General features: G+C 34.8%; 1 protein-coding gene across 1 annotated transcript; it reads right to left on the bottom strand.

The window, feature by feature from the left end:
• Positions 1-8,307: 8,307 nt before the first annotated feature.
• On the bottom strand, positions 8,308-10,754 carry LOC104107783 (xyloglucan endotransglucosylase/hydrolase protein 24-like). Its single transcript, XM_009616673.4, has 3 exons — positions 10,422-10,754; positions 9,916-10,109; positions 8,308-8,999 (listed from the first exon to the last, which is right to left on the bottom strand). Exons 1-3 carry the CDS (start codon positions 10,692-10,694, stop codon positions 8,597-8,599), a joined length of 870 nt encoding a protein of 289 aa, XP_009614968.1. The 5' UTR covers positions 10,695-10,754; the 3' UTR covers positions 8,308-8,596.
• Positions 10,755-12,196: the final 1,442 nt, after the last annotated feature.

The raw sequence follows: 12,196 nt of genomic DNA on the forward strand, positions 1-12,196 counted from the left end.
CACTACTATCGTGGGAAAGTTCTGTGGGAAATATTTTTCATAATTATAAGAAAAAATTAAAAATTCAAAAAAATTCATACACACTAAGTCTGTGGGAATATTTAAAAATCTTTTTTTATTTATTATTTAAGTTCCCACTATCTTCTCTGGAAATTTTTTTTTAGTTTTATATAATTTTTTTTAATGAATTTTCCCGCTGAATGAAAGGGAATTAAAACGCGTGCATTTTTGCGCCAAAACTTTCCCATGAATAGTCAATGGGAAATGTTATTTATTCTTTATGGAACAAAAATTTTAATTTTTCCATTGCATTTCGGTGGGAATTGCCACTGATAATTATTTTGTGGGGAAATGCTATGTTTCTAGTAATGGCTGTAGCTTGCTAAGGCCAAACTAAAGGACACTTTATTGCATTATCCTTGATGATATCACACACACATATTATCAATATGAGGCAAGAAATTTCATCTTTCCAACACTGAAAAATCCAAAAAATTATATCCTCTCAAGTGCTAGCCACCACCTCTCTCAAGAACAAAGCTGCTGCAACCTCAAGGACCAAATCCAAAGATTGAAGATATCTTAAGTCCTTAGGTTTGTTGAGTCTTTGTTATTTGTTCTTCATTTGTAATCCTATACTACTTTCAAAAAGTGTCTTTGCAGGACAGATTTAAACCACTGTTTGGTTTAGTTTCTTGACTAGAGTTAGTCAAGGTTTGTTGCTTTGTAATAGTGTTATTACAAAGAGGTTTGCAATATAGTTATTGCAAGTAGGTGGGGGATTAAGAGTTTAATTTCTAGGTTACAATAGGTTGTAATCTAAAGTTGCTCGGTTAGTAAAGTTGAAATCCTACGAGTGTAGGTAGTAGTTTTTAATCCCGTGAGTTGGGAGTTTTCCACGTTAAATATTGCGTGTTCTTTATTTACTGCCGATTTACTGTGGGAACACATAGAGAAGTTGGTTCCCTATATTGTTTGGTATTACAGTCTGTTGTTTACCGTAGGAACTGAGAGAGAACTTGGTTCTATATACAGTTTGGTGGACTCTTAGTTTCTATCAGTTGGTATCTACATGGCTGCTCCACCAAACTTCGAGGAAGGACAATTAACTTACAAACCACCAAGATTCAACGGCCAATACTATGGTTGGTGAAAAACAAGAATGCATTACTTCATCATAGCTGAGGACTCAAAGTTGTGGGATGTAATCTGTGATGGACCTTTTGTTCCCATGAAAACTGTTGGTGAGGGAACAGTTACAGTCCCAAAAACAAGAAAAGAGTACAACAATTATGATAGAAACGGTATAGAGAAAACTTTCAGGGCAAAGAAAATTCTTGTTTGTGGCATCGGGCCAGATGAATATAGTCACATCTCAGCTTGTCAATCTACTAAGGAGATTTGGGAAGCTCTTCAAACTGCCCATGAGGGAACTACTCAAGTTAAGCAGTTCAAAATTGATACGCTTACTACTGAGTATGAGCTTTTCAAGATGAAGGAGGATGAGTCTATTCAAGATATGCACACACGTTTCACCTCTATTATCAATGAGCTTCACTCACTTGGAGAAGTCATCCCAAGAAACAAGCTGGTCCGAAAAATACTCGGTGTTTTACCAGGTTCCTGGGAAAGCAAAGTGAATGCTATCACTGAAGCCAAGGATCTGCAGAAACTGACCATTAATGAACTCATTAGAAATATCAAGACCTATGAGATGAAGAGAAAGAAAGATCTTGAAAGAAGAGAGTCCAAGAAGGAGAAGAACCTGGTTCTCAAAGCTGCCCACAGCGACTCAAGTAGTGATGAATCTGACATGACATATCTCACTCAAAGGTTTCTAAAGATGATTCGTAAAAATGGTGGGATCCTAAAGAAAGGAAGATCCAGCAGGAACTTCAAAGGAAATGATTGTTGTCATAAGTGTGGAAAGCCTGGACATTTCATTAAAGACTGTCCTCTTCATAAGCAGGATTATTACAAAACCAACACTGAAAAGGCAGCTAAGAGAAACCAGGTCCCTGACAGAAAGTTCAAAAGAAGATATGATGTTGAAAACATGGTGAAGCAAGTCCCGGTTAACTGGGGAGATTCCTCCGGTGAATCTAAAGGTGAAGATGACTAAGGAGATACATTTATGATAGTTGCTGACAATGAATCTTCAGAATATGAGTCAATCTTTGCACTCATGGCCAAATCTGATGATGATGAGGACAAGGAGGAAGATGGGGTAAGTTTTCTTGATGTTCAAAGAAATTTAAAAACTTACTCTAAGAAAAAATTGATGCCCTTAGTAAATGTGTTGATTGATGCCTATCATAGTCTCATTAATGAGAAAAATACTTTAATAGAAGAAATTGGTGACATGGAATAAGAGAGGGATGATATGGTAGTTTCCATTGTAGATTTGAAGGAACAAGTGGAAGAAGTAACTAAAGAAAATAACTTGTAGAAAAACCAAACAAAAAAATGGATGGACAACTATAAGGGTAAAGAAGTGGCTAGTGAGGCTCAACTTGAGCTTGAGAGTGGCCTTAAGAAAGTTAAAACAAGTCTTGTTGTTGATCTTGAAAAAAATAGACAACTTCAAGAGGATATGAAAAGGGTTAAAAATGATCTTGATAAGTCACTTAAATGGACATGGTCCTCTGATGTAATAACGTCTTTGTACAAAAGTAATGGTGGAAACATACAATGAATCAGGTTCCAAAAGGCTAAAACCTCCTATAATCCCCATAGCAAGCATGCAACTGTGGCTTGGCTGTGTACTCACTGTGGTCAAACTGATCATTACAATGACTCTTGTAAAGTTAAAATTCAGTCTCTATAGAAAAATAAAGTTTTATGTTGAAAATAAGCATATTGTTGAGGAACCTGGTCCTATAAGAGGAAAATATATGTTGCATGCGTGGGCGAAAAGAAGTTTGATCCGCTCGTTATATCATTATAAGGGACCCAAGTTGGCTTGGGTTCCTAAGGCTAATCAGTAATTTCGTGTGCAAGCTGGAGTGAGAGGTAGCAGTCAAAAAATAGTATATGGATAGCGGCTGCTCTAAGCATATGACTAGAAGAATGAATGGTTTCCTCTCACTCTAGGCTTTCCAAGGTGTGTGTTCTTTGAAAACGGTAAGAAGGCTATATTCTTGGTGTTGGAAAAATTAACAAAACACTCTCCCATGCAATTGAAAATGTGTACTATGTGAATGGCTTGAAATATAGCTTGTTGAGTGTGTCTTAAATCTATGATAAGAAAAAATGAAGTGAAGTTCTTGTCCAAATCTTGCACTTTCACCAATCTTAAAACTGGTGAAATGGTATTGAGAGCCAAGAGATTCAAGAACATCTATGTTGCAGACCTTGATTCTGATGATGATACAGAGTTATGGCACAGACGACCGAGACATGCGAGTTTTTATTTGCTAAAAAAGTCGGTTATGGAGAACTTGGTTCGTGGGCTGAAGCATTCAACACTGCCTGCTACTTGATTAACAAGTGCATGATCAGGTCCTTTCTCGAGAAGTCTCTCTATGAACTGCTCAATGGGAGAAAACCCAAGCTAACTTACCCGAGAGCCATTGGATGCAAAATGTTTTGTTCTCAACAATGGTGGCAAATGGTCACATAACAAAGAAGATGAAGATGGAGAATTTATAAATGTTTCCGGTGAAGTTATAGATATTGCAAATAGAAAAGACTAATTTGATGAGTCCAGTCAAGCAAAGCGATGAAGGAGATGTAGTAGAATCTCCAAAAGGCTCAGAGGAACCCGGTCCCTCTATCACCTCGGCTGCTGAACATAGGGTTGTTGATGTTGCATTTTAGGCACTCCTGATGAAGAACAAAGGAGTGGAAGTCATAATTCTTTTGATGTCACTGATGCTTCAAATATGGAGGAACCTGGTCCTTCAAATTCTGAAGATCAAGTATCCAACTAGAAGCAAAAGAGTTCACATCCCTTCCAAATGTAATCACACCCTTAGACTCTGGTATTCAACCTAGTTCTAAGGCAAGGAACATGTTTGCCCTCTCAGCCTTCTTATCTCAAATCGAGCCTAATAACATCAAAGAAGCATTAGAAAATGCTAACTGGATAGCTGCTTTGCAAGAAGAACTCCATCAGTTGAGAGGAACAAAATGTGGCACCTGGTCCCTAGGCCTTCAGACGAACCTGGACCAAAACGCCCTCACTTGAAGGCTGCCAAAGGAATTTTGAGGTATCCTAAGGGAACGCAAGACCTGGTCCTCGTCTATTTTTAGGAGATGCTTTTGACTTGGTGGAATATGCTGATGTTGATTATGTTGAATATCTGGTGGATAGAAAAAGCACATATGGAACGATACATTTTCTGGGGTCATGCTTGATCTCATGGGGTACGAAGAAATAAATTGTGTGGCTCTTTCTACTACTGAAGCTGAATATATAGTTGCTGCTTCTTGTTGTGCTCAACTGCTATAAATCAAGCAACAACTAGAAGATTTGGGTGTGTTTATAAATTTTATTTCATTGTTGTATGATAATACAAGTGTTCTAAACATTGCAAAGGACCGGTACAGCACAAGGAGACAAAGCGTATTGATGTGCGATATTACTTTTTGAGGGACAATGTTGAAAAAAGACTTATTTGTATGAAGGTTTGCAAGACAGAGGATTATGTAGCAGATATCTTCACCAAAGAACTGAGCAGAGAACACTTTGAAAGAGGTCGTCTAGAGTTGGGGTTGATCAGGATCAACTAAGGACCTGATCTCTCGATGATTGGCTATGTAAAGAAGGAAATGTACAATGCTAAAAAGTGTTTTTTCGGTGGCCTCTAACTTAATTCTATATTGTTACAGGTATACACACATAACAGTTTCAGGAGGAAACAAGTATGAGTGACATTGCACTTCTAGGAGTTTTTGCTCAAATTTTCAAAAACCGTCAAGGAACCTGGTTCCTTTGACTCAGGTTAGTAGTCTCTTCAATACTTATGTGCCTTTTTTAAACTGTTAGTGTCATGTCATTAATTTATTCCCGCCTCTCTCTTAATTTTTGAAGTCCAAAATGTTAAACCTTTCTGAACTGACTTGTTGCTCCCCAAAAAAAAACTATTTCCTTCTCTCACACCCAACCAAAATTGATTCTTTTCTGCAAAACCAAATCAACCTTATCTCAAAAAGAATCATTCTCTCCAAATATGTTAGAAGTGAATCCAACTCTGTCACCTTCCAAAATCCTAACTCCATATGAATCGAAACCCAATAAGTCTTTGGTATATTTTGATGGGACTTTAACTGAAAAGGAACGGGGTTGATCTAATATTCTAGAGAGTGAGGCTGAAATTATTGTTGGGTTTGCAGAAGCCTTGAAGGGTGGAGGAATTAATGAATGTGCTGGAAAATGGGAAACTGAATGAGGGACCTTGTTTCTCAAATCCTTCTTAGGATGTTAATTCAGATGATGATCTTTTTATCTTGAGTTTTGTGCTTAAACGAACCTCCGATCCAGTAAAAAGGATCGATGAAAAGTAGGTTGATTGATGATGAAGTGGTGTGACCTGCTGATGTGGTGACTGTGAAAAAGAGAGTGAAGTGGAAAAATCTTCACTTGTGAGAAAGAATTCAAAAAAAAATGGAGAAAAGAAAGTTGGCTGAGAAAGATGCAGCAGATGATAAGGGTTAATAGATTGAGAAGAAAAAGAGGGAGACATGGCCGCTCAGGGAAAGAAAGGGTAGTGTGAATGAGGAACCTGCTTCCTTACAGAAGAAAAATGTTGAGTTATCGGGTTTGCGGAGGTAGAAGATTCTAAAGTCTCAAAAAGTGTTGTTAGACAGAGTGTTAACTCCGATATTGCTAAAAAATGGAGGAACTTCTTGACACTGTTAAATTCCAAAAATAGAATCACCTCTTTGTTCCTCCAAGTCTCAACATTTATGAAGAAGAAGTAAAAACTTCTATGTTGTATGTGATACTCTGATACTATATGTGCATGAGACTGAGTTTGTTCTTGATGAGGAGAAGCTTGGGGAGATTCTTGGTGATCTGATTGATGCTTCAGCCTGCTTAGATAGGTAGAGAACCAGGTCCCCAAGGACCCTTGGTAGAATAGAATTCTAAGTTGAAGGGTGAGAATGAAAGAATAAGGAAACAGGTTGAGGACTTGAGAGAGCAGATGATCATTGATCAAAGGATTGTAAATGAACGAATGGACAGGCTTATCAAGACCTTAGCCCCTTAATTTTCATCCTGCCCAGTGATCCATGTCTTTCACTCCTTCCAAATTACCTAGAATTCATATCTTCTTTTGATCCCTATGTTTGATGATATTGGTACTTTAGTTGTTTAAATTGTCATATTCTGTATTATTGAAACTACTGTGCTTTTGTTATAATTACTCTACTATGGGCAATCACTCTATTTTGTGCAATGACATTCACTTGTTATTGTTTATGTTGTGTTGCCCAATTGGCATGAGTTAATATTGCTGAACTTCTTTTTGGTTGTGCTTCTTCTGTTATTCTTTTCAATGATGCCAAAAAGGGGAAAGTTACATAGGTGTCAACAGGGGCAGGAACAGAATCGAATTGATATGATGTGTTGTGCATGAAAGATAGCTCTACTTCGTAGGGGGAACGTTGCTAATAACATGTTGATTATATGTCTGATCCGCAGGGAAACATATGAGGAATGTGGTTCTCAAGGGGAACATCAATTTTGGGTTTGTCATCATCAAAAAGGGGGAAATTGCTTTAAGTTATTATTTCATGTTTTGATGATTTGCCAAACGTTCTCAAGGAACCAGGTACGGACCAGATGTGATCAGTACATATAAGGAATGCGATTCTCAATGGGGGTATCAATTTTGTGTTTGTCATCATCAAAAAGGGAGAAATTAATAAGTTATGCTATTTTGTATTTTAACGATTTTCCAAACAGTCTCGAGAAACCCGTTTTGATCAGTTCCTTACTTTTGGTTCTCAAGGAGAATATGGCTGATTCATAGGGGAAACAATGTGGAGATCAAATTCTCAGGGGGAATATCAATTCTAAGTTTGTCATCATCAAAAAGGGGGAAATTGATATGTTATATGTCTTTTGTTTTGATGATTGATAAACTTCATGAGAGAACTAGATAAGGAACCTGATATGATTAGTTCTCTTGCATTCAGAGTAACTAGTCAGATGTCTGGTTTAATTCTCAGTGAAATCAGATAAGGGAACAACAGAGGGAACAAATATGGATCAGTTCCCCTAGTTGTCGTGCAGTCAACTCTACAGTTGTAAAAGTTACTGCACTGTACCGTCTGGCAGCAGTACAACAATACAGATGTAGCTTGTTAAGGCCAAAATAAAGGACACTTTATTACATCATCCTTGATGACATCACACATACATATTATCAACATGAGGCAAGGGATTTCATCTCTCCAACACTGGAAAATCCAAAAAATCATATCCTCTCAAGTGCTAGCCACCACCTATCTCAAGAATAAAGTTGCTGCAACCTCAAGGACCAGATCCAAAGATTGAAGATATCTTAAGTCCTTAGGTTTGTTGAGTCTTTGTTATTTGTTCTTCATTTGTAATCCTACACTACTTTCATGAAGTGTCTTTGTAGGACATATTTAAACCACTGTTTGGTTTAGTTTCTTGACTAGATTTAGTCAAGGTTTATTACTTTATAATAGAGTTATTACAAAGAGGCTTGCAATATAGTTATTGCAAGTAGGTGGGGGATTAAGAGTTTAATTCCTAGGTTATAATAGGTTGTAATCTAAAGTTGCTCGGTTAGTAAAGTTGAAATCCTACGAGTGTAGGTCGTAGTTTTTAATCCCGTGAGCTGGGAGTTTTTTACGTAAAATATTGTTGTGTTATTTACTTACCGATGTGTGTGTGTTCTGTGGGAACTGATAGAGAATCAGGTTCTCCATATAGTTTGGTAGACTCTTAGTTTCTATCAAGAGACGAATATAAGATTTAAGCTTTATGGGTTCAACCTTGAAAGTTTTTTGCTATGAACCTATTGTAGTTTTAAATTATGGGTTCAAACTTACTAAATATTATAATTTTAGTAAATCTTTACACATAAATTTATGTTATGCGTTGAAAATACTGAGTTCAGTTGAACCCGGTGTTACAACTCTACATCCGCCTCTATATATATAATTCCGTCCAAATTTATATGGCATGATTTAACGATGGGAATTCAAACATATAATCTTCACGTTTGTTGAAATATAATTTATATATCCAAAATTTACATAAATAAAACTATAAGTCACAATAATTAATAATTCAAAATATTTAAAGAATATACGAAAAAATTACGGTTAAATAAAAACTCATTTGGATCCTTTCATTTAATAACTTTGTCACATATAAAGTAAGACAGAGTACCTATTACAATAAACGTATACGAAGTCCGAATCAAACTTCATTTATCACAAAACTCAAGAAACTTACAAGACAAGAAATATTGTTTCTGCGCTGCGATTGTCATACTGATGTAGCATTACATTTTATTACATGATTCTATTTGTAAATTATTATCTGTGAAAAATGAGCCCCGTCAATTACAAGAGGAATATGATAATTACCAAGACTAATATATAAAAAAAATTAACTAGTCGTGGAGTTGAAATTGCATTCTTGAGGAAGACCTTGAGGAAACCTTTTAATATCAGTACAATAATTATAAACCATATAATTTTTCTGCACCCATTGTAACCTAGCTTGGCTTGTGGAATCAAGTTCTTGAAAAAACCATGGCTTTGTGGAATTTGTGCTACTATTGCATGATGATTTTCCAAATTCCCAAACACAAGCATTGGCTTTGAAATTTCTAAAAGAAGCTATAAATGGAGCTTTGGACCAATCTGTTTTAATAAGGCCACCCCTAGTAGCCCAATCATCTGCATTCCATAGACTTGCATATACCCTCATAGGTTGGTTGGTTGGGTAGGGTACCCCACTTGACTTCATGTTCTTGAACACTCTTATTGGTGTACCATCCACATAAAATCTAGAAAATTTGTAAACCAAACATAAAAATACATGTATAAGTCTTTGTCAATTTGTAAAGGAAGAAATAAAATAATGTCATATTCAACTATTAGGCGGACACAACTTATTTTGGGACTGAGACGTGATAGTAATAGTTATTGTTGTTGCTGTTATATTCAAATATAAAGGATTAACAATAATTTAATAGATTTAGTGGGAGTTTGGACATAAGAATTGTGAAATTACGAAAAAAATAAAAAAAATCAAATGAAGTGGTATTTAAAAATCATAGTTATGTTTAGACATGAATACAATTTAGAGCTGTTTTTTCAGTTTCTGTGAATGATTTGAAGTGAAAATTTTGAAAAATAATTTTTTGGAGTTTTTAAATTTTTGAAAATTTTCGAAATTCAACTTCAAGTGAAGTTTGAAATTTCCATGGGAAATACTGATTTGAAAATTTCTGAAAAAAAGTAAAAAACAAATTATGGCCAAGCGAGGCCTTAATTAACTTCTTGTGCGTCATGATTCTAACTAGGTACATCAATATTATGAACATTATTCAGCTTATAGTTTGCATAATATTCTAGTATATTGGTCAATTTTATAAGAAATGACGAATAGAGCAAGTCAAAATAAAGATAAAGTTAGATTTATAGAACTTTAGGAGCAAAAACCAAGAGAGAGATATAAGTTTGGATGGTTATGTGATACTATTACTATTTGAGGAGTTAAACTGTTTTTTGTTTTACTTTAATTTCTCATATATTTTTTTTCAAATATACTTTGATTATTAACTATCTTAGCAAATTTTACGTAATTTTTTCCGTAGTTTTCAAATTGTGTAAATTTTGTTTCAAAATAAAATAAAATTGATGGAGCAGTAATGGTTCTAATGAATAATGATATGGCTTGTATAGTAAAGGGATACCTACATAATTGTTTGGGGGTTCCAAAGAATGGAGTAGGTATGAAAACCAGCAGTGGGATCAAACCATAAGTAGAACTGTTGTTCTTTGTCACCTTTGCCTTGAGTGTAAACATTTGTATGAATAATATATGGATCACCACTAAGATTTCCCAAGAATTCGAAATCTATCTCATCGTGTGTTGCCCCTTGTGATGATAACTGCGTAGAAAATTAAAATAAAATAAGATCTTAATAATCATATGATATAAAAATAAGAAGAAAAATTACCATATGATCGTAATTCTTGGTGTAGATTAAATGACAGCATCACCAATATAACTATGATATAAGGCAGCCCAGGGAAGGATCGCATCCCAAGGGATATGATGTAGACAGTCTACCCTAATACAAGCATTAGTGACTACTTCCACGGCTTGTTCCCATAACTTATAGGTCACACAGGGACACATTTATCATTGCTTCAAAACTTCCCTTCCAAGTACATAATATTAACTATGATATAATACTTACATAATATGTAGTAACTGTGCCGGCTGAGTTTTCACGTACGAGTTTCAACTGCATATCGATCCTTCCAAATAAATACTCTCTCTTGGATTGAATACCAGAACCAGAGGCTTTGTCAAGAGAGAGGGTAAGAAGTTTTCCATTGTTGAGAACCTTTGCCCTACCATCTCCCCATGTAACATCAAAATCTTGATTAAAATTACTAGAAGCCAAGATATGATATTGCAAAGAGCATAAGGCAAGAAAATTCAAACATTGAACTAACAAAGAAGCCATTTGGTAATTGATGTTAGTGATCTTTCTTGATTTGATTTTAGCAATTCAAAGATGGATTGTAATTTGTAACCATATGCTATATATATATATATATATATATAGGTGTTGGGTTAAGGCATGAAAGTTGTTGGGGATTAAAAAGAAGGTTCCTAGAAATTGGAGGGCCATTTTGGTAATGGAGTAGGACAGCTGGCAAATAGTTTACTCCCACTATAACAGTGGGTGGGCCCTATTCCTCTGACGTGGCTCAATTTGATGGTTTAGCGAACCCATAAAATAGTTTGGTTATCATTAGACATCATATCATGGAAACAAAATACAAATTCTTGTACCAGTGGACACGGTTTTAGACTCTTTGGTCTTCATAAACACCTTTTCTTGTGTCATATTTAGTGATAAATATTACTTTTACAAAGTTTGATTAACCATTTTTATATGAGATTTTTACACTGTATAGCCACCCAAATCAAAATAATTACCGACAATTATATACAAAAATATAAATATGGTATAATTTATATACATAAATTATAAATGATGTATAATTTCTGTATATTGGCTGGTAAATATAAATATTTTTGAACGAATGGCCAAAAGTGTAACTTTTCCTTTTTGTATTATCTTTAGGTGCTTAAGTAGTTCATAGATTTTGAAATTGAACTCAGGAAACCATATTCTTAAGACTTTTTAATTACAAAGGGAATGGAAAAGAGAAGGGAAATGGGATATATAGTAAGAAAATTTACTCATGTTGTGTAAGATGAACTTCATCGATACTATATTGGCTACAAGCTTTGGTAAGGGTTGAATTATGTAACCAAACACGAACTAAGCTAGCGTTTGGAAATAGATTTGATTGAAACTTGAAAAAAGAGTTTTTGAAGTTGTATTGAAAAATAATTTTTGAAAGTTTAAGTTATGTTTGGACATATATTTTATTTGAAAAAAAGTTAAAATTTTGTGAATGAAAAAATAATTCTCCCAAAAAATGCCCTAAACCAGTTTTGGGGAACTTGAAAATTCTTGAATTTTTTTCCCCAAAACATGAACATATTTTATAAATAAACAATAATTTTAATTTTTTCTTAAAAATATAAAGACAAAATTTATAGTCAAACGAAAGCTAAGTCTTTTAAAAAGTACTTTTTTAAAAATTATTTCTAAAAACAATTCTCAAAATAAGTTAAGTTTTGAAACTTGGCAAACAAGTTGTATGCACCAATCACCAATGTATAATAGTAATTTCTTTTGCGCGTATCTAGTACATTCCTCATTGGCTTTTCACATGTAACTTTCTGGTTGAAGAATCATAGGTAAGTGTTGTTTCGGATATTACTAGAAAAGATCTTTTCATTTGGTCAATCCACACAGCTGGAAACCTACAACTTGGTGAACTAATGGTACTAGTTTTGAATAGTGCTAGCTTTACATGGGGAAGGTTCATATAAATAAGTGAAAAAGGTCAAATTTGCTCACATTTACTATTTGTTAAGCTTTTGGTC

This window comes from Nicotiana tomentosiformis, chromosome 11, assembly GCF_000390325.3.
Source record: "Nicotiana tomentosiformis chromosome 11, ASM39032v3, whole genome shotgun sequence".
Classification (NCBI taxonomy): Eukaryota; Viridiplantae; Streptophyta; class Magnoliopsida; order Solanales; family Solanaceae; genus Nicotiana; species Nicotiana tomentosiformis.